The 27,545-nt window shown below is 41.6% G+C and overlaps 1 protein-coding gene across 1 annotated transcript; it reads right to left on the bottom strand.

Annotated features, from left to right (window-relative positions):
* Nucleotides 1-4,494: 4,494 nt before the first annotated feature.
* Nucleotides 4,495-25,270, bottom strand: sim1a (SIM bHLH transcription factor 1a). The gene is made up of 12 exons (XM_029737409.1): nucleotides 25,056-25,270; nucleotides 24,134-24,730; nucleotides 18,526-18,608; nucleotides 17,596-17,685; nucleotides 17,354-17,462; nucleotides 17,160-17,245; nucleotides 16,620-16,819; nucleotides 16,270-16,376; nucleotides 14,037-14,184; nucleotides 8,540-8,705; nucleotides 7,801-8,227; nucleotides 4,495-7,457 (listed from the first exon to the last, which is right to left on the bottom strand). The coding sequence occupies exons 2-12, from the start codon at nucleotides 24,306-24,308 to the stop codon at nucleotides 6,703-6,705; spliced, it is 2,346 nt and encodes a 781-aa protein (XP_029593269.1). The 5' UTR covers nucleotides 24,309-24,730; nucleotides 25,056-25,270; the 3' UTR covers nucleotides 4,495-6,702.
* Between the last annotated feature and the right edge of the window lie 2,275 nt (nucleotides 25,271-27,545).

Raw genomic sequence — 27,545 nt, 5'->3', positions numbered from 1 at the left:
TTTCATTAAAAATCTAAGAATGAGCACTATACACGCTGCGCCTTGGTCTCCATTCAACGACCCTTATGACAGAATGACAGGTTATTTCTTCATGCAAAATAGATTTGGGGTTTAAAATTCAATTAAGATGCTTTATTTCAGGGGTTTAGTGAAGGCAGGTCATTTTTTACGCTTAGGACAAGTGGAGTATACAGAATGTTAAGACTACACAAGGGTTAATTATGAGATTTTTGTTGTTTTGAATTTGGCGCCCTGCACTTTCACTGGCTGTTGTCATATCGATCCCGCTAACGGGATTCAAGCCATGAGAAGACAACAGACATGTACGGACAACAGACATGTACGGACAACAGACATGTACGTATTTTTATTTTATTTCACCTTTATTTAACCAGGTAGGCTAGTTGAGAACAAGTTCTCATTTGCAACTGCGACCTGGCCAAGATAAAGCAAAGCAGTTCGACACATACAACAACAAAGAGTTACACATACAATCAATAATACAGTAGAAAAATCTATATACAGCATGTGCAAATGAAGTAGGATAAGAGAGGTAAGGCAATAAATAGGCCATGGTGGCAAAGTAATTACAATTAAGCAATTAAACACTGGAATGGTAGGATATGCAGAAGATAAATGTGCAAATTGAGATACTGGGGTGCAACGGAGCAAGATAAATAAATAAATGCAGTATGGGGATGAGGTAGATTGGATGGGCTATTTACAGATGAGCTATGTACAGGTGCAGTGATCTGTGAGCTGCTCTGACAGCTGGTGCTTAAAGCTAGTGAGGGAGATATGAGTCTCCAGCTTCAGAGATTTTTGCAGTTTGTTCCAGTCATTGGCAGTAGAGAACTGGAAGGAAAGACGACCAAAGGAGGAATTGGCTTTGGGGGTGACCAGTGAGATATACCTGCTGGAGCGCAGACAGGTCTGGAGTGAACCAAGGACTATATCTATTCCTAGTTCTACATTTTTTGAGTGGGGCATGCTTATTTAAGATGGTGAGGAAGGCACTTTTAAAGAATAGCCAGTCATCATCTACTGACGGGATGAGGTCAATGTCATTCCAGGATACCCCGCCAGGTCGATTAGAAAGTCCTGCTCGCAGAAGTGTTTTAGGGAGCGTTTGACAGTGATGAGGGGTGGTCGTTTGGAAGATTGCTCTTCCTTCCCCTAAGGGGACACCCACAGTCATTTCAATATGGAAGGAAAGACGATAAATCTTTGTAGCACTGGCTTCTTCCTTGCTGAGCGGCCTTTCAGGTTATGTCGATATAGGACTCGTTTTACTGTGGATATAGACACTTTTGGACCTGTTTCCTCCAGCATCTTCACAAGGTCCTTTGCTGTTGTTCTGGGATTGATTTGCACTTTTCGCACCAAAGTACGTTCATCTGTAGGAGACAGAACGCGTCTGCTTCTTGAGCTGTATGACGGCTGCGTAGTCCCATGGTGTTCATACTTGCGTACTGTTGTTTGTACAGTTGAACGTGGTACCTTCAGGCGTTTGGAAATTGCTCTCAAGGATGAACCAGACTTGTGGAGGTCTACAATTTCTTTCCTGAGGTCTAGGCTGATTTCATTTGGTTTTCCCATGATGTCAAGCAAGGAGGCACTGAGTTTGAACGTAGGCCTTGAAGTACATCCAAAGGTACACCACCAATTGACTTAAATTATGTCAATTCGCCTATTTGAAGCTTCTAAAGCCATGACATTATTTTCTGGAATTTTCCAAGCTGTTTAAAGGCACAGTCAACTTAGCGTATGTAAACTTCTGACCCACTGGAATTGTGATACAGTGAAATAATCTGTCTGTAAACAATTGTTGGAAAAATTACTTGTGTCATGCACAAAGTAGATTTCCTAACCGACTTGCCAAAACTATAGTTTGTTATCAAGAAATGTGTGGAGTGATTGAAAAACAAGTTTTAATGACACCAACTGAAGTGTATGTAAACTGTTCAACTGTAAATAGTAAAGAGGGGTTTAAAACATTGTTTATCTACTTTCACTGAAATATATTGTCTCAATTGAATATACAAATTGTTTGACTTAAATAGACATTGATATTAACATGACTTTCTCTCGTTTTAATTTTTAGCTTGCTATGACAGTTTCCTTACCACCGCCGTGTGAGTTCTTTCCCCTTACAGCTTAGACTACAGGGAGCACAGAAAACACACACACCTAGCATTTCACTGTCATTCTTTACCTTCTATTTAGCAGAAGGCCACCACACCACATTAGAGCTGGTAAGTGCATGAGAAAACAATACATTTACTCATCTGTTTCTGATTATTTGTCTCATTTGCAGCTCCATTAGTCTAGTATTCTACTAGTTAAGTTAAGGGTTAGTAGGTTGTATTTTACTACTACAGTAAATGATTTGCTCTGTTTTTTTGCTTTTTTTATGTAACACACACGCACACAGATGTTCTTGCATTTATATTCTGAACTATGCCCCTCTCATCTCTCTCCTCTCCTATCCAGTTAATACAGAGCCTATAAACAACAGTGAGACTGACTACCACAGAAGGCAGCACTGGATAGCCATGCAGGCGAAGGTAACAGCACACACAGTTTCAGCCTCTCATTTCTCCTTTTAAAACAGAGCCTAGGGGCCTCCTGAGTGACTCAGCGGTCTAAGGCACTGCATCACAATGCTAGAGGCGTTACTATAGTCCCGGGCTAATTCCCGGGCGTGACCGGGCGCAACCGGCCGTGGCTGGGAGTCCCATAGGACGGCGCACAATTGGCCCAGCGTGGTCCGGGTTAGGGGAGGGTTTGGCACGTGGGACTTTACTTGGCTCATCACGCTCTAGCGACTCCTTGTGGCAGGCCGGGTGCCTGCAGGCTGACCCTGGTAGCCAGTTGAACGGTGTTTCCTCACATTGGTGCGGCTGGCTTCCGGGTTAATCTGGTGGGTGTTAAGGAGTGCGGTTAGGCGGGTCACGCATGACTCCACTGTCTCCTCTCTCGAGCCCGTTGGGGAGTTGCAGAGATGAGACAAGATCAAAAATTGTGGAGAAAAGAGGGTAAAATAGAAAAAATAGGAGTCTAACACATACACATACTCACATACACTATGTTGTTGGTGTTCCAGCCATATTAAAACCAACTATTACTAAATTTACCAATGCACAAAAGCTGGTCATGTAATGTCACCATTACTCGCACTCTTGTTACAAAATATGCTTTTACCATGATCCTACAAATCATCTACTTTGCAGTGATGGTGAAATGGACAATCAAACAATCAAAATTACCATGCAGTCTGTTGTATTGTGCTTTCCGTCCAATCTTTTGAAAGATTGTGGATTGTCCTAGATTAAATTCTCTGAAGGATGAGGAAGGGATCCAGCAGGAAAGTGCGCCCAATAATCTTGCGGAATATCCTCATGACTTCCTATACAAGATTTTCTGCAGGATTATTCTCTGCAGGATTCCCATAGGGGATAAAACAATTTTTTCGATCACTAGGACTTTTTGGTAATTTAGATTCCAATGCACCTGTTTTTTTTCCTAAATTGCTTTTGTGTATTCTGCCATTTCAGGATAAATCTTATTATGTTAATAATGATTTATAAACAATAGTTTATAAATCAGCTCTCTAGCCTGCCTATCAACCTATGTTCCTTTGTATGAACTTGTGATAAAAAAAATAAGTCCAATACCATGACAAATATCTCCTTCCTTCTGGTCCTAGCTGAGGAAGTAAAGTGAAGAACATGAAGAGAAAGAACAAGAAGAACAAGAACAAGAAGAACAAGAAGAAGAACAAGAAGAAGAACCACCACCTGTGGGATTAAATGGTCTTAATGTCCTTGTAATATCTATGACAGACAGAGGCACAGGGATGGGGAAAGTGATGCAGTGCTGGAGCCTGAGCTGTCTAGGGTTGAAACAACTGTAGCAAACACCCAGTAAACATCCATCAGACAGTAGAGAGAGGGGAGGAGAGAGAGAGAGAGAGAGAGAGAGAGAGAGAGAGAGAGAGGAAGCTCCTCATCACTGACCTCTCTAGACCCACAAATCTTCTCGCTTAATTGGAGATCGTCCCGTATCGATTTTCATCAGTCTCTTTATTTGCCGTAGCAGCCACACATAACCAGGGGACATTTAGTGTGCTTCTCACTGCTAAAATGTCCCATCTCTGAAATGCTATTAAATTGAATCATTGCAGAAAATTGTTTAAGTAAACATAGTAAACATATCACAGTTTTGGGGTGTCTTTTTTAAAGTCTTAAAAAAAAAATTGCATTCCACTTCAGTCTTTTTTGTGTATTATTAGCTAGTCAGAGTGCAATACTTTTATTTTTATGGGTAAATGTAACAGTAAATATTCAGTTTCATGAAGTCTAATAGATTTTTTTTAAATATGTTTTTCACCATCTATAGCCAATATAAGTTCATTATTGCATTTACACTCAAATGCTTACAGTAGCCTACAATATAAATCACATGTCAATTATGAGTCATTTTTTCTTTGCAAAAAGTGTTCTGTTTATTTAATTTTTTCATAGAATTTGTTTAAATCAAAACACACTCATATGCAAGCAGACTGTTTTGATTGCAACTATATTTCAAAACCCAAAATAAACATTCACTAAATAAATACAACTTTTCCCCTGTGCTTCAAAGTGGTGTCTTTTTCTGAGCATATTTACATCATAAATAACTTTGGAGAAGCACAATTCAGAAAACTAACAAATCCAAACGTATAAATATAAGAGATATGGTAACCACATTTACAATAGAATCCAAGGGAACGTTTAAAATGTGTCACACTGCCTACAAAACAGTATAATAAACATGATATGAAGGTTGTCACAAGCGTTAGTGAAAGGTAATGCAAGCTTATAACGAACAAGCATTAGCATGATCAGATGTGATGATTATTTAGGCTGTCTAAACGACTACCCAACCAGTTGGATTGCATATTGCTGCATGTATCATGACTTTGTGAAAACATTTCATGAATTGTCATACAACACATTATTATGGTAGTAATAACTAACGTCATGTTGGTACAAGCAAGCGTTGCCACGGCATCATTCTGTAATATTAGACAGAAAGTGTCCTAACCTCTCTCCTAAACAGTGCACTAGTCAATCAACCACAGCAGACACAACCTCTCCATTTCACCTCTTGATTTTTCCTTCATCTCATCATATGTTCAATAAACAATGAGCATCTCTTTCCAGTACAATAACTGTACAATTACCCTTGTTGACGATTTAACAAGACATGCCTCGGAGATACACACACGCTCAACCTTATAAGCATGCTAACTCCCACCTCAGCCATGTTAGCATGCTAACTCTCACGTCAGCTGTGTTAGCATGCTAACTCTCACGTCACCCGAGTTAGCATGCTAACTCTCGCGTCAGCCGTGATAGCATGCTTACTCTCATGTCAGCCGAGTTAGCATGCTTACTCTCACGTCGGCCATGTTAGCATGCTTACTCTCACCTCAGCCTTGTTAGCATTCTAACTCTCATCTTAGCCTTGTTAGCATGCTAACTCCCACCTCAGTTTTGTTAGCATGCTAACTCCCACCTCAGCTTTGTTAGCATGCTAACTCCCACTTCAGTGTTTACCTTATAAGCATGCTAAATTCCCCCTCAGCGTTTACCACTACACCTAGCTAATGAGACAATCCACGTCATCATATTGACCCTTAGCCTGTCAGTAATCACACCTCAATAAGGTTGTTCATTAGAGGTTGTATATAATGTTGTTATCCTCACTGAGGTGACAGACCAAAGCACTAATAACTGTTGTTATCCACACCAACAAGACATTTAGCCCAAGTAGAGCTAGCTACCTGACAGTCCAGGTGAACTGCTGTATGTCTCAATGTAAATATAGGCATATGTACCTCTTGCATGTATCCCTTAAATCCCCTCTTTGCTTTTTCTGAACGTGTGTGTACACTTCCCTTAATCCATACCTTACCTACTGGGGAAAACATAGATAGAATGAATTTGCATAATCATTGATGTCTGTGAAGTTTTTTTTGTAATTTTTGCTCTATACTGCACACCTTTAATCATAGCTACGGGAAGTATGGGTGCTGAGGGTGCTGCAGTACCCCCTGAATTATTATCACAAAAGTAGTGCCCTTTACTAGTCCTGTATTAGCAGACCGATATAGCCGTCTGTAGCACGGGCAAAAAATATATCAATTTAACCAGGTCTAGTTGACTTTAACTCTAGAGTTGTGTTGTGATAAGGGGATTCTGACCACCAACACTAAAAAGTGCACTAACGTTTAACCCTTCCCTGTTAACTAAAAACATATCCACAACCCTATCTTCAACCAATGGGATGAGGTTCCCACAATGAAACTCAATTTCTGACAGTGCAAATCGAATAACGTAGCTCTGTAAAAACTAAAAGAAAAGGAAACACAAGAAGTAGGATAGGAAAAAAGTATTTTTGCTGGCTAAGATGCAGAAGAGGCAGTTGAAGCTGGGCTATAGCATGGAGATTCCATGGATCTACAGTTTCTTCTTCATGTGTTTTAGTGTGCACCCGAAATGTCAGCCTATTCCATATGTAGTGCATTACTTTTGACCAGAGCCCTACGCAGGCTTTGGTTAAAAGTAGCGTGCAGGGAAAGGGCACCCTATTCCCTTATGTAGGGAATAGGCTGACATTTTAGACATCCCTTTAGTGTTATTGGACAAGCGGGCGTTAGCTGCCGTTGGTGATGATGACGGAGGTCCCCTTGTGTCCCGGCCCCTGCTCTGCCTGCATGCGCAGGTGTGAAGTCACGTCGTAGTGGGTGGAGCCAGCGGAGGAACAGAAGTCCCTGAGGCTCTCGGTATCATACAGGTTCTCCAGGGCATAGCCCGTAAGGGAGTAGGTAGCAGCTTGCTTGTCCAGATAGGGCCTCCCCGTTTGGGTTTGGGGGTGGGAAGGGTAGAGGGCCGGGGCAGGGGTAGGGGAGGAGGATGAGCAGGGGCCTGGACGTCCAAGCTGGTGGTGCAGGGGCTGGGGGAGAGGGGACAGGTCTGTCTGTCCTGTCTGCTGGAGGTAGTTTTTGGGCTTGGGGAGGCGGTGGTCAGACCCTGGGCTGCTGAGCCTGGAGAGAGGGGCAGGGCTTGATCTGGGGCTGATCACCTGACCCAGTTGACCCAGGCCACGGCACAACACACTCTGTAGCACCCCCTGGGGGTAGTCGGTGGTGAAGCAGGGGCCGGGGCCCTTCGGGAGGCCGTTGGCAGGCCCTAAAGGAGTGTCAGGGCCTGGGTGGAGCTTGCTGCGGTGCTGCAGACGATTCTCCTCCTCCTTGATCATCTGCTGCGTGGCTCGGATCAGGGTCTCGATCTTGCTCGGCTCCTGGGGGCTGGCCCGGAAGTAGTCTGCGTGGTAACGGTCCCCAGAGTCGCTGGTAGAGCCCCCGTCTGGCGAGCTGACCACACTGTCCTGGTCCCATTGGCCACGGTCTGTAGAGGGAGGGACAGGACACTGATCTTAGAGCCAACAGGAAGCTATATCCAGGGCTAAGCAGAGTTAGCAGCATGTTATCTTACAGGTTACGTGTTAAAACTAACCTGTATTTTCCTGCGGACCTCTTCCATGTCACCATTGCAAAGAGGTTATAACCATAAGATTTTTTCCTGGTTAAATAAAGGTTAAATAAAGCAGAGGTGGGAGACCTGAAGTGTGAGCAGGTTTTTGTACCAACCCGAATCAAATCTGTGTGTCTTTGAGCCTGCAAGAGTGGAGTTCACCCATCTTCAGCCTCCTACAGTAATACAAGCTAAAGGGCCAGGGATAGGGACTTACTATGCAGACTGTGGATGGATGTGATGTGGGGCACGCTGCTCTCATATCCCTCTCCATTCTCCAGGGATGAGGTCTTGGCCAGGGGCAACACAGAGCGGGCAGCTCCCCACCACGCCTCTCTCCCACCCTGGGGAGCACCCAGGAAGTACCTCCCTGCCTCACAGCGGCCCCGCTCGCACGTCTGCTTGTGGCCGTGTGTATCGAGGTGGGAGTGGCTGTCGCTGGGGGTGTGGTGGTGGTGTTGCTCCTCAGTGATTGGGAGGCTGTAGCAGAGGGGACGTGGCTCGGAGAACTGCCTGTAGGCACAGGAGGTGCCAAGCCCCTCCCCCTGCTCCAGCAGCTGTGGGGAAGCGGAGTCTGTGAGGGGAGATCCTGCCCAAGGGCTATCCTGGTCCGACTCTGACCGCTCGGCCTGAAAACCAGCGTACTGCAGAGATAAAGAGAGAGGGAGAGTGCGCGAGAGAGAGGGAGAGTGCGTGAGAGAGAGGGAAAGTGCGCGAGAGAGAGGGAGAGAGCGCGAGAGAGGGGGAGAGAGCGCGAGAGAGGGGGAGAGAGACAGGGTGAGAGAGAGGAGAAATATGAGTCTCAGTCATTACCTAGGTAATCAAGAAGTGATACATCAGGTATAAGCCACCTCCCATCACTGATAGATCATGCAGTATCCTGGCTCAAATAGAGAGAGTTGCCTCTGTGTAGGATGTGTACAGGACCAGTGCTTTATGTTCCTATAGATCCTCACCTGTGTGTAGGGGGACAGTCGAGCCTTGGCCTTGGCTCGGGACACTCTGCTCTTGGGTGCTCTGCGGTTCTCAGTGAGGCTGGTGGGAGCACTGCTGAAGGGGAAGGAGGGCTTGGTGTCCGTCACCTGGTCCAGAGACAGCTGGATTCCTTTATACTCAGTATCCCTGCAGAAACATACACATACAGTATGTACTGTAGATCATGTAGATCAGAGGTGTCCAACCCTGTTCCTGGAGAGCTACCTTCATGTAGGTTTTCGCTCCAACCCCAGTTGTAACTAACCTGGTTCAGCTTATCAATCAGGTGTGCTAGATTAGGGTTGGAGTGAAAACCTACAGGATGGTAGCTCTCCAGGAACAGGGTTGGAGGGCCCTGATGTAGATACACAGATATATTCCTGATTTAACTATGTGTTAGGATTACATAAAGACCATCATTAAACAAGACAAGGCAGCTCCACTGTTACGACTGTTTATCCAAGTGTGGCTTGTGCGTTTGTCTACCTGGGTATTTTCTTTTTTTCACTCTCAGGGTGCAAGTACCCACTAACATCTGTTTGGTAATTAAAGCATGGTGTGTGTGTGTGTGTGTGTGTGTGTGTGTGTGTGTGTGTGTGTGTGTGTGTGTGTGTGTGTGTGTGTGTGTGTGTGTGTGTGTGTGTGTGCGTGCGAGCGAGTGAGAAGAGAGCGGAGAGTGAAAGAGAGAGAGTGAAAGAGCGAGAGAGTGAAAAAGCGAGAGAGAGTGGTAGAAAGGCTTTTGGAAGGACTTGTTTCTTCATCAGTATAGTAACAAGGCCTTTAACAAACATATAACAGAGGGGAGGCTGTTCGTTCAAATACACATGCGATTAAGGGCTATGTCTGGCTAAACCAAGCCCACAGGAACACCATGCCAGTAGACAGTACTTGGAAGTGGGAATTGATTTCTCTGTAAAGCAGGGGTGGACTGGACATCTGGCATTTCAGGCAAATGCCAGATGGGCTGGTACATTTTTAGCCAAGTGGGACTGTCCAACATGATTTATTTTCACAAAAAAATTGCATTATCTGGCTAATAATGTGCCATCAACGGGAAACATTGGGCCAGTGTAGGGGCATCAAGGAAGAAAATGGGCCAGTGTGTTAGAAATGCCAAGGCTGATTTCAGGTCCCAGTCCTCCCTGTATGGATTCTGTTCACTATGATGAATCAAGTTGGAGAAGATGGATGGAAAAATCTGGACATGGTTTACTCTGGCCAAACACTGATCCATCCTCCACACACACAAAAAGACACACACACCCCAAGCATGTGCACATGCTCGCTCGCACACAGACACATATACAGGTACATACACATACATACACACACACACGATCTTTGATTTCTAAATCACACACAATCACAATCAAGAAATACATGTTCCATACAAACACCATCAAAAACATACAGAATAGTATTCTCATGGGATCAGGTCAGGTCACACATTTCAGTGCATGACACGCACACCAACTCCTTTATGTGATAAAGTGTTCGTGTCTCTCTGTAAACACAGAGTATTGCCTAAGAAAGGTCAGGGATCACAGTGACAGGCTCTGTCCAATAGGAAAGGACGGAAGGTGGAAGGGTTATCAGTACTAGCCAATAGGACAAGGCAGAGAGGTTATCAGTGCTAATACACATAGATTCAGTTCAACCAGAGGTGAACTCCTGTGTTCCTGTGTGCCCTACTAGCTGTGTGTTAATCAGTGTAGACTAGTACACCTCTACCTGCTACTGTGTGAATCACCCACCACTAACTGTGATAACAACAGTGAGAAAGGGGCTGTGATAGTTCTCGGATAAACTGACTAAATCCCATGCCATTCTCTCAGAAATTTAGGGGGAAACAATGAACTCATTATTATCATTATTATTTAGCCTCAGACATGACAGGAACACTCATTGGATGACATTGTATTGCTATCTCTCTCTCTCTCTCTCTCTCTCTCTCTCTGCTAATGAACTGAGCGACTATGAATTCACTGACTCACTGATGCTATTCTCACAGAAACGTTGAGGCAAAAAAACACGTTTGCACATTGTCTCATTACAGCTTAATGTATCACACGATGAAACATCTCAATGAGTTCACAAGACAGCACTAATTGACTGTACAGTATGTGATTCAATAAAAATAAAACAATTGTTAAAAAAAAAGATCACATGGGGGGAATGAAAAATCTCCATCCACAAACTCTAAACTCTCTAACCAAGCTGGCAGCCATAAACACTCCTCATCTTTATGGCCTATCAATTAAAACCTCATAAACACCGTTATGGATTTGGGGAGGGGGGCAGTCTGCGGCTGCGGCAGTACGTGTCGAGTCATATCCTTCTTCTCTCCTCTGTACGGAGAAGCCTCTTCTGCCTCCTCTAGCTAATGGAGTGTTTTATGGGCCTAATTAATTTACTGAAACACTTTTACATCTGCAGCAATACACATTACACACAGCAGCACACCAGGAAATAGGCTAAATGTCCCATCCTAGAAGGCAGTGGCACTGTTTCCACAGACCTAACCGGAAGGTACAGATGTAGGATTTTAATTTGAGCCAGTTTGCTACAGCAGGAAAATAATCCTGCAGAAACAGGAAATGTGAATTATTATGTGGATTATAATTATACGATTTCTAAGTGGAAATTACAAACTTCAGAAGCCTTTTTAAACCTCAAATATAATACAAGTTTTACATTTCCTGCATTGTAGGAAAGTTCTCCTGCAACAAGGTGATCAAATTAAGATTCTACATCTGTACTGAGCCAATACTAACACACAGAACCAATAGAGCTTGACTCAGACTATATATATATATCTATATCTGAACTGTTTTCAGTTCAGTTGATAAATCAAGCGCCATGGAGAATGAAAAGAGGTTTGAACATTATGGTGACTTTTCCAGTGGAAAACTGGGTTGAAGCAAATTGTGTTGTTTATCAGTGCTCATGCATGATGGAGGCCCACACTTAGCTCAATACCACTGACTGAGAAAGACAGTCCACCAGACCTGGGTTCAAACGGTATTCGTTTTCTTTCTAATACTTAAACTTGACTGGATTGAGGTTTGCCAAGGACAATAGAGACAATGGAAGAGTGCCAACAGTGAAGCCGCTTCTATCTGACACCTCAGGCCAGGTTGACTCAACCAAACAAATTAAAACTATTAGGAAGAAAATAAATACTTTGTGAACCTATGCCTGACTGAGACAGTTGACACAGTCTGCAGACAGATGGACATGTTGTTCATTCCACAGACACCTTGCCAACTGACTTTCCTTTCCTGGGTGAGGGTTTCAAAGGTAACAGCCAAGTCCATAGACATGAACAAGCTTTTGTAAACCTGATAACTTAATGACCTCAATACACAGACACCCACGCTACTCAACACAATAACTATCCTACACAGACACCCACGCTGCTCAACACAATAACTATCCTACACAGACACCCACGCTGCTCAACACAATAACTATCCTACACAGACACCCACGCTGCTCAACACAATAACTATCCTACACAGACCCTCACGCTACTCAACACAATAACTATCCTACACAGATCCCCACGCTGCTCAACACAATAACTATCCTACACAGACCCCCACGCTGCTCAACACAATAACTATCCTACACAGACCCCCACGCTGCTCAACACAATAACTATCCTACACAGACACCCACGCTGCTCAACACAATAACTATCCTTCACAGGCCCCCAAGCTGCTCAACACAATAACTATCCTACACAGACCCCCACGCTGCTCAACACAATAACTATAATACACACAGACACCCACACTACTCAACACAATAACTATCCTACACAGACACCCACGCTGCTCAACACAATAACTATCCTACACAGACCCCGACACTGCTCAACACAATAACTATCCTACACAGACCCCCACGCTGCTCAACACAATAACTATCCTACACAGACCCCCACACTGCTCAACACAATAACTATAATACACACAGACACCCACACTACTCAACACAATAACTAATCTAGACACAGACATCCACACTACTACACAATAACTATTCTACACAGACCCTCACGCTACTCAACACAATAACTATCCTACACAGATCCCCACGCTGCTCAACACAATAACTATCCTACACAGACCCCCACGCTGCTCAACACAATAACTATCCTACACAGACCCCCACGCTGCTCAACACAATAACTATCCTACACAGACACCCACGCTGCTCAACACAATAACTATCCTTCACAGGCCCCCAAGCTGCTCAACACAATAACTATCCTACACAGACCCCCACGCTGCTCAACACAATAACTATAATACACACAGACACCCACACTACTCAACACAATAACTATCCTACACAGACACCCACGCTGCTCAACACAATAACTATCCTACACAGACCCCCACACTGCTCAACACAATAACTATCCTACACAGACCCCCACGCTGCTCAACACAATAACTATCCTACACAGACCCCCACACTGCTCAACACAATAACTATAATACACACAGACACCCACACTACTCAACACAATAACTAATCTAGACACAGACATCCACACTACTACACAATAACTATTCTACAGCAAAAGAAAGTGACAGTAAACAACTTTCAGTTTTTCAAGAAAATATTATTCTAATTGAAAACAGTGATAGAACGCTGCAGCCTTCCTGTCAGCTACTGTAAACTCTCACCCTATTAGACAGAAAAATCTAACAGAACATTTCATCCTAACATCTACAGAACAACAAAAAACACAGTCGACGGGCTTTGATGAGACAAAAATACACAATTTCGAACCACTATAAATGAGCTCAACAAATAAAAAGTCCTTTTTATAATCCTGTCAAAACTTACCTTCAACAAACACCTCATCCACTACACTTAAGTCATTTAAGCAAATGAACAAAAAAATGTGTCACGTTTCTTATTAACCTAAAAATAAATATATATCTTATTAACCTCTCGTTAATTGCTTTGCGGTGATGGCTTGTGTAAACCTCGGGTGCCAATACTCATTATCTTATCAGAGAGGGAAACGACAGCTAAGCGGAGCTACAAAGAAGTGTGTGTGTGTGCGGTGCTGTGTAAAAATCTGAACAGGCTCAAGCCTGGCCTGACCCTCCCAGAGCCAGGAATCACATCACACCAAACAAATCAAGGACAGATGTGACTGCTGATCTCTCTCTGCGGTGCCATGCCTCCCGATAGGAGATATAACCATCCACTGAAGAAATACCAGACACCCTAGACCTACAGTACCATTCTTTCCACTGACAGTACTACAGACGTATTGGTGATGTACAGACAAAGCAAAAGGGTAGGCTATACACACTGTGGGACTAGCACACATATTATGACCCACTGATGTAGTGTTGGTCCTGTATGCCATCCGCCAAGGATCACATAAGAAATAATTGTTGTACAATGGCTTTCATGTGTTATCCTCTGGGGTTTTGCTGAGGTACCTACGTGAGGACGTAGTTGACACTGACGATACAGTGGGGTCTGGAGGAACGGCTGTTGTGTACGATGGTGGCATAGCTCTGGACCCAAACCCAGCCACCCTGCTTAGCCAAGAACCTATAGTACTTAGTGGTCACTTGGCCTTTCACCAGCACTGGAAAGAGAGAGAGAGAGAGAGAGAGAGAGAGAGAGAGAGAGAGAGAGAGAGAGAGAGAGAGAGACAGACAGACAGACAGACAGACAGACAGACAGACAGACAGACAGACAGACAGACAGACAGACAGACAGACAGACAGACAGACAGACAGACAGACAGACAGACAGACAGACAGACAGACAGACAGACAAAGAGAGGGGAGAGAGAGTTAGAGGGAAACTGAAATTCTTGTTTATATCATTGTTCAAAATAATGAGTGATCATGTATAACATAATGTGGATGATATGATTGTAGTGCAACATGGATGTTGTTCAAAGTAGAACAGGTTATTGCAATTACACAAAATATATTAAAACTGATAAAACATAATTAAAAAATATTATATCTTATTTGTCAGATAATAATTTAGACTCTGGCGACGTGAAACTATAATATCAATCAGATGAATCACATTTTGTTACGCTACATCCTTATTCTAAAATTGATTAAATTTTTTAAAAATCACAATACCCCATAATGACAAAGTGGAAACAGGATTTTAGATAATTTTTTGGGCGAATAAATTCAAAATAAGAAAGAGAAATACCTTATTTACATAAGAATTCAGACCCTTTGCTATGAGATTGTCATGTGTGCTCCCTCTCTGGCATCTAGGTCACCAGGCTGCTCATTATACAACTTGATTGGAGTCCACTTGTGGTAAATTCAACTGATTGGACATGATTTGGAAAGGCATACACCTGTCTATATAAGGTCCCACAGTTGACAGCGCATGTCAGAGCAAAAACCAAGCCATGAGGGCAAAATAATTGGTCTGGGGAAGGGTTACCAAAACAATTCTGCAGCATTGAAGGTCCCCAAGAACACAGTGGCCTCAATCATTCTTAAATTGAAGAAGTTTGGAACCACCAAGACTCTTCCTAGGGCTGGCCGCCCGGCCAAACTGAGAAATCGGGGGAGAAGAGGAGTTGACCAAGAACCTGATGGTCACTCTGACAGAGCTCCAGCGTTTCTCTGTGGAGATGGGAGAACCTTCCAGAAGGACAACCATCTCTGCACCACTCCACCAATCAGGCTTTTATGGTAGAGTGGCCAGACGGAAGCCACTCCTCAGTAAAAGGCACATGACAGCACGCTTAGAGTTTGGCAAAAGACACCTAAAGACTATCAGACTATGAGAAACAAGATTCTCTGGTCTGATGAAACCAAGATTGAACTCTTTGGCCTGAATGCCAAGCGTCATGTCTGGAGGAAACCTGGCACCATACCTAAGGTGAAGCATGGTGGTGGCAGCATCATGCTGTGGGGATGTTTATCAGCGGCAGGGACTGGGAGACTAGTCAGAATTGAGGGAAAGATGAACGGAGCAAAGTACAGAGAGATCCTTGATGAAAACCTGCTCCAGAGCACTCAGGACTTCAGACTGGGGTGAAGGTTCACCATCCAACAGGACAACGACCCTAAGCACACAGCCAAGACAACGCAGGAGTGGCTTCGGGACAAGTCTCTGAATGTCCTTGAGTGGCCCAGCCAGAACCCGGACTTGAACCTGATAGAACATCTCTGGAGAGACCTGAAAATATCTGTGCAGCGACGCTCCACATCCAACCTGACAGAGCTTGAGAGGAACTGCAGAGTAGAATGGGAGAAACTCCACAATACAGGTGTGCCAAGCTTCTAGTGTCATACTCAAGAAGACTCGAGGCTGTAATCGCTGCCAAAAGGGCTGCAACAAAGTACTGAGTAAAGGGTCTGAATACTTACGTAAATATGATATCAGTTTTTTATTTTTAATACATTTGCAAAAATGTCTAAAAACCTGTTTTTGCTTTGTCATTATGGGGCATTGTGTGTTGTTTGATGAGGGGGGAAAATGTGGAAAAAGTCAAGGGGTGTGAATACTTTCCGAATGCACTGTAAGTACATTAGATATCTGTATAACATTCAGCACAGACAGTGGTGTTAGTTATGCCTTTTGTAATACTATTGCCACTACACTGTTAATATATCACAGATAGAAAATTCTAGTGCTGAGGACTGGGAGATAGTAACTGTAGGAGAGCAAAACAAACCTAACTCACACAAGTGGTGTGCACATCTCAGGTGGAAGGAGTCACAGCTATGGACATGGTGATAGAGGGTCTTCTCTATAAGATCCTGGGGCTCATAGCCTGTCAGCTCAGCTACCCTGGGACACACACAATATTAAATACACTCAGAATTACAGATACGTATGCATACAGAACGTACCCAATTTCCGCATCTTCCTCATTATTTCAGATGTGTATGACTACTCATGCATCTATGTAGCGTTTATGAAGACGTTATGAATGCTCTTCAAAGCCGTTAGAAGTTGTTTCAAGTGGAACCTTAAGTATTTGGGACCACTAAGCGTCTCCTGTGTGTGAGGGGTGTTAAATGCTGTATTTACCTGGAGTCGAGGAAAATGAGCTTCATATCCAGGCTGGCTCTGAACATGAACATGTTGCTGTGTAGTTTGATTTCAGTGACAGCGCTAGGCGGTAGAGAGTGGCCCACCGCCACCAAGCCCACGTTCTGATAGCAGCCATCAAATGGAGACATGTCCAGGCTGTACTGACGGATCTTTAGGTACCCGCTGCAGTGGATCACCTGACAGAATTGTACACACAAATATGCATGTAGGCCTACAATACATAAGAATACACATATGGAAATATGTATTCAACCAGTTTAGAGGTATTGCAAGAGATGTATGTTATTATGGACTGCATGGGAATGGAGAGTTTCTAGCAGGGCTAAAACTACAGTTTGATGGATTTTTCAAAAACCAACTGCAGTTTGTCAGAAGAGTTGAAAATATAGGCTTCATTTAAAAAGACCATGTGCCAACTATCAACAATTCAGTCACACCATCAATACAAACTGGAATGACTGACTATATCATCTAACAACTTCGACAAAGAGAAAGATGGCAGCAACATAGGCCTACCTTGTATCCACCACATGTCAGACCAGCATTTCTTTTCGCAAGGACACATTTCATTCTCAAAAAGAATGAACGTTCCATTTCATATTCTTCAAAGACAGAGAGAAAACGCAATCAAAGACGACCATATAATGTAAATACCACGACACATGATTCAGTGCTCAGTCAGTCACCATAGCACACACAGGCTACCATACCTTGGACAAAGTGCGAGTGGCCGGGTTGGTGAGCTGTCAGCACGGCTGTCATTTCGTCGTGGTCCGCGGGGTGGATGTACTCGTAAATACTATTTCCGGTCAGCTCTACCTGTTAAAATACACGTTTAGTCATTGTTTTCAAGGAACGTAAAACATAGGACTATAGGCTATGTCTACCGTAGCACAAAGCACAGGGATCGATTTAAATCGAATGCAAAATAAAGCAATCAGTAGCAGCGTACCTGTGATAAGCCCAAATGGACCGATGCTGTTTCAGATATGTACATTATTTTCCCGTCAGGAGCAACCACAAAAATGAACCCGTCCAACGTCTGAAAAACAAATGTAATGTACATATTAATTAGGTCCAATGTGGACAAAATGTGCGTAGATCTTTGCCTAGCTAGGCCAACATATTAATGCTACTATACAGGTTATTAGATCATTAACTTTCTCATATTAATAATCAATCTGTTGTCAATACAAAATAAGGAAAATATCGGAGACAAGTCTATGACAGCATCGTAGCATTGTGTTTTTTTTATCGGTTGACTGTATCAAAAAGGTTGTTACCAATTAGCACAATAATAATAATAACACAATGTACTTCAATGTATCCAAATTAATTATTTTGAAATTATTAATTATCTTGAAATTATCAATAGAAAAGCACTAATAATGTCTGCATACTTATTAATATCATTATGATAATTATTATGGTCTAGCACTTCGGCTATACTAGGCCATAGTGCTTTTGCTGTGTTGCATTTAGTGTTGTTACGATCATGTAGGAACGAACCCTTGTTAACTAGAGACTCCCTGAGGAGAGAAGAGAGGCGCAGCGCGTGACTATGAATGCGTTGAAGATATTTCCAGATTTATATCCACAAGAATGAGAGCAGCAGGAGGGAGGCGTTGTGAGGAAGAAAATCACTCTCCTTTTAAAACATGGATAACGGGCGACAACTGCTGCTGTCACGTGGGATAATGATAATAATAATAATGATGATGATAATAATAATACAATAAAAAAATAAATCATGCATACAGAATTTACAATAATAAAAACACGTTTTCCATTCGACATTTTTTTACATTTCTATTATATTCCAAAGATAAAAATGGCGTTCATAATTCAAATAAGTCTGCACCTGTAGGACATGTGATCCCACCTGTAACAGATGTGATCCCAGCTCCCGCCCAACATTATCCAGAGATCTGGTCCGACTCACGTGGCCCCAGGACTCTCCCAGACCTGCAACACACATGGGAAAATAAGTGAATATCAGTGTGTATTTTAGAATGAATGTACATAAGTTATAATAAAAGCGCCATAATAATACTCATCATCATAATAACCATACATGACAATAATAATCTTACATAGGCCCAATATCCTCATAGAGAGGATGCCTTTGAGATGCATACCTTTTCGACGTATTTCTGTAAATGTAATAATATGGCTATCAGCGTTAAAATCAATGATAGCCATATCATAATAATATTCACACTTGAAATAAATATAATGTTTGGGTCTATATTTAAAAACGTAATATTATTCGTTCAGTTGAGCACACCTGATTTCACACCGAACGAAAATATTTTCGCAATGAATGGACTGTAAACAGGTTGGCAAGACATTGGACGTGCAAATCTCCTCCACCGCACACCCGAAGGAACCAACAAAACTCGATAAAGCAAATAAGAGTTGCTGTCCCCGGTAAACCACCGCGCAATCCCGATTGAAATGCAAATTCCATACGAAAACAAACACGTGCCCGTGCAAAGATCACAACAACAACAGAAACATTTCGCATTTTAATATTAACCAAAAATGCACTTCACGTTTACCCAACGGAAACAAACAAATTACTCCTTAACCACAACTCAAATATGCAGCCTCTTCACTACAGGAGCTGGACCAGTCAGCATCATATGGAAAATCATATATTATTCAATAGACAATGATTTAATCTACATCTCTTAACTTTTAACATTTCATATCATTCTAATGAATGACCATCACCGATAGACCTACTGGTGATAATGTAACGTGTAGAAGTTTGTTTGGGGGGGGGGGGGGGGGGGGGGGAGTTTGGACGTTTTTTGTGTGTCAATACGTCACGTTTTAAGGTAATTGCAATTAAGCAGGGCCATAGGTGGGCTTCCACTAAGTACCAAAGCCACAAAGTAAAAATTGGCTATATTGTAAAAATGTATGAAAAAACTTTAGCTTTTTTGGTCTTAATTTAAGGTTAGGGTTAGGCATAAGGTTCGCCGTGTGGTTAAGATTAGGGTTAGATTTAAAATCAAAAAAATTGCACAAATAGTCTGTGGTAACTTGTCCCACACCATAGCTGGGACTGTCTGTTCCTCTCCGCGCCGTGGTAATCTGTGTGGAAGCTCGAGCTGGGGCCTTCTCGCACTTGACCTACCGCAGGGAATTAGGCTCTTCGCTCTTCGACATCAACGCGCGCTTAAGATAATCACTAAATTCGGCATTACATTCAGAAATAGGATCTAAAGATACTCCTGCGACATGAAGTGCTCCAAACTGAACAAAAGTAGACCTACATTTCAAACAAAAGAGGCGTTAGCGACGACTCAAGGATTAGTCTGTAGAGCCCTGTCCTGAAAGAGTGTTCAATTGCTCGCATGCAGGGTTAGAAAACTGTATTCGTCTGCTATAAAATTGCAGTTGGAAAAGCTCCCAGCTTCTCTGAGCTCAAATTGTTATTTTGCTCACGTGCGCGTCCACAACTGATTTAGATCATTATTTACATGGGCCTCAGCTCTTAGAAGAAGCATAATACGTTTTGTAGGCCTACACACAAATATATCGTGTCCCATTAATTGTGCAGGTTTCAACAACGTATAGGAATATAAAATGCTTTAAAATCCTTCCAAGAAATGGGCTAGGGCTAATAATGTCCTATATTGGAATTATGATTGTAATATTGCATATTTGCGTCAGCAACGCTTGACAAGCCAGACACGTGGTTTGCTGTTATGGTTATCTATTGTCGAAACATTTTGTTGAACCAAATAACATGTGAGGTGGCCCTTATACGCATTGTATGTCTGTTTGTGTTTTCGATTAATCTAACAGCGGCGGAAGACTTCAGCAAAACAAACGCATCAACACGTCTCTCCCGCTCTCTTTCTGATGTGACATGTAATTCAACACCGTGGGACAACATAGGGTGGAGCAAAGGTTATTGACCGCTCGCTGTCAATAACGGCCATAAAACACTCTCACCTCTATACATTCTCATATAATATGTTACTGGCGAATACTCGGAACATTTTCTTTGCAATAAACGCGGTCTCTTTCCGGGCCTAATTCGACATTGTGTTATGTGTTTCGAGGCGATTTGCTTTGCACTCCTCGCAGCAGTGTGTGTGTTTGGACATCCCTTTAAAACAGCAGAGGCTATTTAATGAGGAAAGCACATGGCTCCCAATACGGATCGTAAAACGCATCAGTGACAGAACCCTCCTAAATGGAGTATACAGAAGATTCCCCCATACAGCCACTACCCCCTCCTCCCTGTGAGACTGTAGCTTCAATTTTTCATCCGTTTATTTTACCATATGCTAGTGTTGGGAAACGACCGCATGCTTTGCTTCCTTATCAAGTGTGGAAACGGTGAGCTGTAGCCTAATAAAATCATGGAACGGTGATAAAAAACGAATTAAGCATAGTCCTGTCATAATTTCCTCATCATTCCATTCACCCAGACAAACGGTGACTGAAATGAGCATCTGGTGAGAACGGGTGTACATAGTCTACTAACGCTAGATAGACTATTTCTGGTTTACATTTTTCTCTACTCTCCTCTTTTATCAATATTAAAGAGTAGGCGGGCCTATCTATAAGAAGCTCAAATTGATAGCCTATGATAGCTGATAGCCTACACTGTAACGGAAAACTCACATTTTAGGTATTATCAACAGTAAAAATAAAATTTAAAAAACGTATCTTTGGAGCGCCAAAAACCTTTTCACCACTAGTGGGTGCATGGTAGACGTATTGTTATTTCTGGCTCATTAACATATTTTGAGGCGTGCCTTGTAAGAGGCTATATTTGTTGCACCTGTGAATGCTGTACCAATTTAACTTCTATGGTTATCATGGCTCATCAATTTAAAATGTAAAGATGACAGTTTGGAGTGGACAGATTTGGGGGATTTTCACTAGATGTAATCGAAAGCAGGGTCCTTTGGAGAAAGGATTGTTGACATATATTTTACATTTGTATCTTAAAGCATGATTGAGAAATAGTTAATTGAGGTTGAAATATTTATGACATTTTCGCCTTACCCAGGCCTCCTTTAAGACTCAATAACGTTTCATCTGTAGGTGCTACAAAGCAAAGATTGGTGTCATATGAAGCTTTACGGCTTGCTCGGTGATATCAGCTATATTTTCTTATAAAAATGTATGACATAAATGTATTAATATTGAAAAATATAAAACATGAACATTGAAAATATAGGCTACAATTTTGGATTCGGCTAATTTCTATATATATTGCTGAACATAATATACTCTACAGGCTATCAAAGTTCCAGAGTGGGATCTCTGCTACTTTTCGAGTAATAATCCAATTTGTAAGTATTATCAATGAGTGAATGTGAAAATGGATTCAAAATGGTCGCCCTCTGCTGGTGATTTGCAGGATGAGCAATGATGCAAGTTAAAGGAGGGCTGTGATTGGTTACATTGCCTACTTTGTCAATTTCTCTGTATAAAATGGTCCATAAATGTAAAACTAGCAGAGATCCCACTCTGGAACTTTGATATGCCTGTAGAGTAGGTAGACCTATATTATGTTAAACCATAGGCCTATATTGAAAAAAAATAGCCAAATCAAATTTTTCAATTGTTATAAATTAATGTAAGAAAATTGTTATTGAAATCAAAATACTACTAATATCACAAAGCAAGCAGTAAAGCTTCATATGAAACCAATTTTTGCTTTGTAGCACCTACAGATTAAACATTATAGAATATTAAAGGGTAAGACGATAATGTCACAAATATTCGAAATTCAAGTCTTTATTTCTTAATTATGCTTTAAGATACAAATGTCAAATATATGTCAACAATTCTTCCCCCAAAGGACCCTTCTATGGATTCAATTTCGTGAAAATCCCCCAAAATCGTGGTATTTTTTTGTTTTTAGTTCGTGAGGAATCCCCCAATAAAAAGTAGGTTTATAGTGTAAATCAGATATGTGGACCTTGGACAACTCAGTAAAACACTGATGAAGATCAAATTAACAACAGACAAGATATGACACTTGTCACAACAACGTCAAAACAACCAATCGCGTGTGCTTATAGAATTAGTGAATTCGACTTTAGATGACATATGTTCAGTAGGCCTATTACGTGCAGTGTTCCACTTCTTATACTGACTGCATTAACATTATTGATAGGCTAATATCTACGGGTACGCCCAGGACGACCGTGCATGCGATGAATCGTTGATCACCTGCAACGTCATACATAGCTTAGGCCTATAGGCCTAAAAACAACATTCGACACAGGGGGAATCGATCTTAAGCAAAATCCACAATCAATATACTCTCGTGCGTTTTTGTGTGTGTGTGTCTTAACAGCCTGAGCTTGAGAAGTCATTCTTGAGGAGTCGCTTCTCTTCTTTGCCTCAGTGTTACAAGGCCCCCATATGTTCGTAAGGATCAGACCGCTAGTCGCTCGGGCGACGCTAATTGGCGCGGCTCTGTAGCGGTCACGCAGAACAGGGGCCCGTTGAGACCGCGAGGAGAAGGTGCAAATGACGGCTAATCGTCTTCCAGGAGCATCATGGTCGCCTGACTCTGAAAGGGGACTACACGTGTAGAAATGTAAAAAGACACGCACAGTGTATTCTTCACAGACAAAGAGGTGTGTACAACGGTCCATTTATGCGCGCACACTACTTATTTCACAGTACATTGTGTGCATAAAGTTGCCATCTTTAGGCTACTTAGGCATAAATAAAGTTTGTTTTGGAAAAACATTAGGGTAGATTCTGATAGAATAAATTCCAATGAAAAACATTTTCTAGTACTAGTTAATAATATTGACACAATTTCATGGCCATAATTCGAAAGTCCAACAAAAGTTGTTTAAGTCCGTATGGCATTTTGACCATCTCACTGATTGCCTATATTTGACTATATATAACCAACTAAAATATAAAACTATTCCATATATTAGTATGGGAAATAACATAGGTAAATACAAATATTCCCTTCACGTGCAACAGTGCCGAGATTATTGAATGGAATTTAATTGGGCCTAACGAGTTATGTTATGCAACATATAGCTTCATTTAGATGCATGTAGGTCTACACATCTCCCATACGTAAACACAATCATTACTGACGTCTTATTGATTCCCCAATGATTCGTGTAAATTAGGAGAAGTGGCAGCACAGGCGTTTTGCAGAATGAGAGCGGGAATTAAAACGTTAATAGCATGACTCATCCTTATAAGACATCATTATAATATAACACATGCGTATCAGTGTATAGATGAGGCAACAAAGTCATTTGATAATATGTGGCAACATTTGGAATCATTATTTGAATTATTATCCTTGCATAAGAACATGAATATCTAGCATCAAAACAAAAACAAAAAGCTTATCTGTAACACAAATAGAATATTAAACCCACCAATAACACTTATGATAACATCAATATAAACCTTGGTTGTTATAATAGCCTAATAATCATCATAATATACATTTAATATAATAACCTTACCTTCAGGAAAAACAATTCTCATTTTCAAGTAACTTGTTGTGAGTCGAATAATTGAAGCTTTATCAAGCTGAGACGTGATGGCAGAAGGTAAAGGCAATAGTTTGGCCAGCTCATAGAATTCACTATTTTCCTTTTCCCGTCGAGTCCGGGCAGCATTTTTCGATTTTTCTTTCATTTTCAAATAATTCTATTTTCCACGACCTGGGCGTGAATTCACCAAACAATAAATGTCAGTCAATATACAGATCTCAATTCTAGATCATTTTACTACTTTGCCACTCATGCATTCTGTTTTACGCGCTGGCTCTTCAAAAGCACGAACTGTATTTCTCTGGCGCGGATACCTTGTGTGGTGCATCAAGATAACGCCGTAGCTGCTCGGTTCTCCTTCCTGACTAAATCCAGAAATAAAATATGAACATTCCCATGTTACTTCCAGGATAGATTAAGCTGGCGAAGAAGGATCTGAGTATCCTGTTTATTATGAGGAGTACTCGGCCATAGCTCCAGATTCACTGTAAATGACGTCCACTTGGGCCCAACATCTCTGTGAGGAGGTCAGATCCTTCACACCGTTGCCGAAGACATCATGTCCCTCTGAAAAAAATCATAATAATATGCGAGAATACATTAACACTTTGAATCGAATATCGTTCAAGTAGGCCTACTGATGTAAAATTGTAATTTGCACACGTTCAATTGCACCAGATAGGCTTATGTAAAATGTGAACATCACACTTGTGGTGACCATTGATTGCAATGCGCATTACACACCAATTAGGTTGGCTTACTAAACTTTAGTATTTAGCCTAGAGACAGTGTCAATACGCACAATCTCATTTTAGTGGTCTATAATGACTGTATCTTCGTTTCAAGGCAGTGTCAGATACAGTATTGGAAACATGCTAGATGATCAACCTACCTCCGAGCGTCGATACAACCAACCCCAACTTGTTTTCCAGAAGTCCGCAGTAATGTTACCTCTTCTCACTTCTGTTCTCATGTCCTAGTTTCCCCGAAAATCCTCAGTAGAACTACGACAGCAGAGACAAACTAGACTTTCCTCATCTCTGCTTTAGGGTTGCGAGTGTATCAAAAGTAGTTTTTCAAACCCTCCTCTGTTTTTAACTCGATCTCCCTATTTCTCCTGTAGAATCTGAGAACGGCCCACCCCCGCGTCTCTACCAGCCAGCCTGTCCCTCATTGGGCAGTAAGTAGTCTGGTCCATTTCCCTATTGGGCATTATTATTATAAACGTGTCGGTGCTCAATGTGAATCCGGGATTTGCTCGTATAGATCCCCACCTCTAGCCTTGTTGAAATCATCCTGGGGACACTATAGAGGGCCAATCGGCTAATGTTATTCGTTTATTAGATAGGCTTATACGTTGACATATATATATTTTTATAGCGATACATTGTTTTAGATATTTGTTTTAATGCTGTGTGAACCAAGTTTAGCATATAGGGCTAGTCGTTTGTTATCGTCTGATTCTCCAGATTAAAAATACAGCTTTCATATTTCATAGTCCTAATAAGGAAATATAGGCTACGTTTAGGGCTATGGAGGAATAAAATAGTAGGTTAATAACCAAAAAGTATAAACACGATTATGGTCAAATTTCAAAATGTCAAGTGGTTCAAAAATAGTAGGTATGCAAAATGTTTTTCAAATGTAATAACTCGGGGATAGCAGGTTAGATGAGATGCACTATAGATGGACTTTAATTCCATAACATAACCTGAGGTATGTTGATAGACCAGTGCCACAATGCATTTAGTCCGCGGATCTTATTCAATTGCCTGATGCAGTTGATAAACTGCCAAACGAGATGGCAGATATGGAAACGCTGGACGTCTAGGGCCTATAGGGTACATTTTACGCAAAACAGATGAATAATGTACGTTAGTGATATTGAATACAATTGAAAATGTTGCAATATTGAAGTGATTCTTTATTGAAAATATGAGGAATATATGAAAAGATAGGCCTAGATTATACGTCGACGGGACATTTTTCACGCCATTTCGATACCTAGTAATTTTAGTAGGAGGTTAGGGCAGTATTTTTGCTTACCTCTAACCCCAGTCTCCTTACCTGCTACGAAAAAGTCACTTCACTATCAAAGTGGCGTGAAAAGAGTGTTTCCCATATGTCGATCTTTCCGTTTTATTTCCGATAAAAAAGACAATTGCACAAAATAAAATCGCTTTTGACTAAGGGCAAAATATATAATTATAGCCCCAGCAGTTAATATAAAAAATAAGAATTTGTTAATTCATTGTAATCCAGGTTTAAACAACTAGGCCTATGCGAAATCAATTTGGAACGTAATAGACCGTTTTTTTCTCTGATGTTGACACCATATTGGGATACGTTAACGGAAAGACAAGTGTGCCCTTGCCCATGCACTCTCCCACCCCACCTCATCCACACTCGTCTAGTCTTTCTCCCATAATGTGTTGTGCTCGTATTTCTTTCACTTTCGACACGGACGCCCAGATGATAGGATATCTCCTGCGGCGCGCGACGAAGAAAAAGATCCTAGGATGCGGTGCATGCACGGAATAGTTGACGCCAGTTTAACCTTTTCGTAAAATCCAAATGTACTATTAATTAGACTGCAAATATCTGTGGAAAAGAGAATAGAAAATACTCGAGCTTATTAAGTCCCCAGGATGGACTTAAAATAATGCCATACAGTAAAACATCTACCTAGGCTACCTCCACTGGGTAGGCATTATTAGCCTAACATGACGAAATTCACAGCAACATGTCCCCTGTCATTGATGGCCTTAATCGACAGTAATGTGGCATGCCTCAAGTTACACAATATAACGACGTTTCTTCTAAATGGCTACACACAGAGATAGCGTTTCACTGTGAAAATAACAGAAAAGTTCATCCTTAAGAATCTAAGCTGGGGCTCTACTAAAATAACATTTGCCATTGTTTTAAGATGGTCATACCAAGGATCATTTAGCTTTGATTTTGAATTTTAGGACCCCTTTAGCTAGGCCTATAAAAAAAGTATTTACTTACATGATGAAACATTGAATTTGGCCTTACTGCTATTAATTTATAGAAACACATTGAATAACAGATTCATACATGGAAAAAACGATTATCAAAAAGTTAATAAAAAAGTTTATTTTAAAGTGTCTGTCCTATATCTGAGAGATTAAAGATCAGGAAATATGTTTTTTTTTTAACCCATATTAAAAACAAAAATAAATTTTGGGCACTAAACTATTTCCATAAATCTGGTACTGGGCTACCTTCAGATGAGTCTTGTGAGGCTTGTGGGTGTCCTAGAGCAAAACAACATGTATGTTATATGTTCATGATAGCCTCACTTTTCTATAGAGGGGTCATATTAGTGTGTAGCCCAAACTGATAATACAGACGAAAG

The sequence above is a fragment of the Salmo trutta genome, chromosome 37 (genome assembly GCF_901001165.1).
Source record: "Salmo trutta chromosome 37, fSalTru1.1, whole genome shotgun sequence".
In the NCBI taxonomy this organism is placed as follows: Eukaryota; Metazoa; Chordata; class Actinopteri; order Salmoniformes; family Salmonidae; genus Salmo; species Salmo trutta.
The sequence above is the reverse complement of the archived record's forward strand: the minus strand, read 5'-3'. Positions and strand labels throughout refer to the sequence as shown.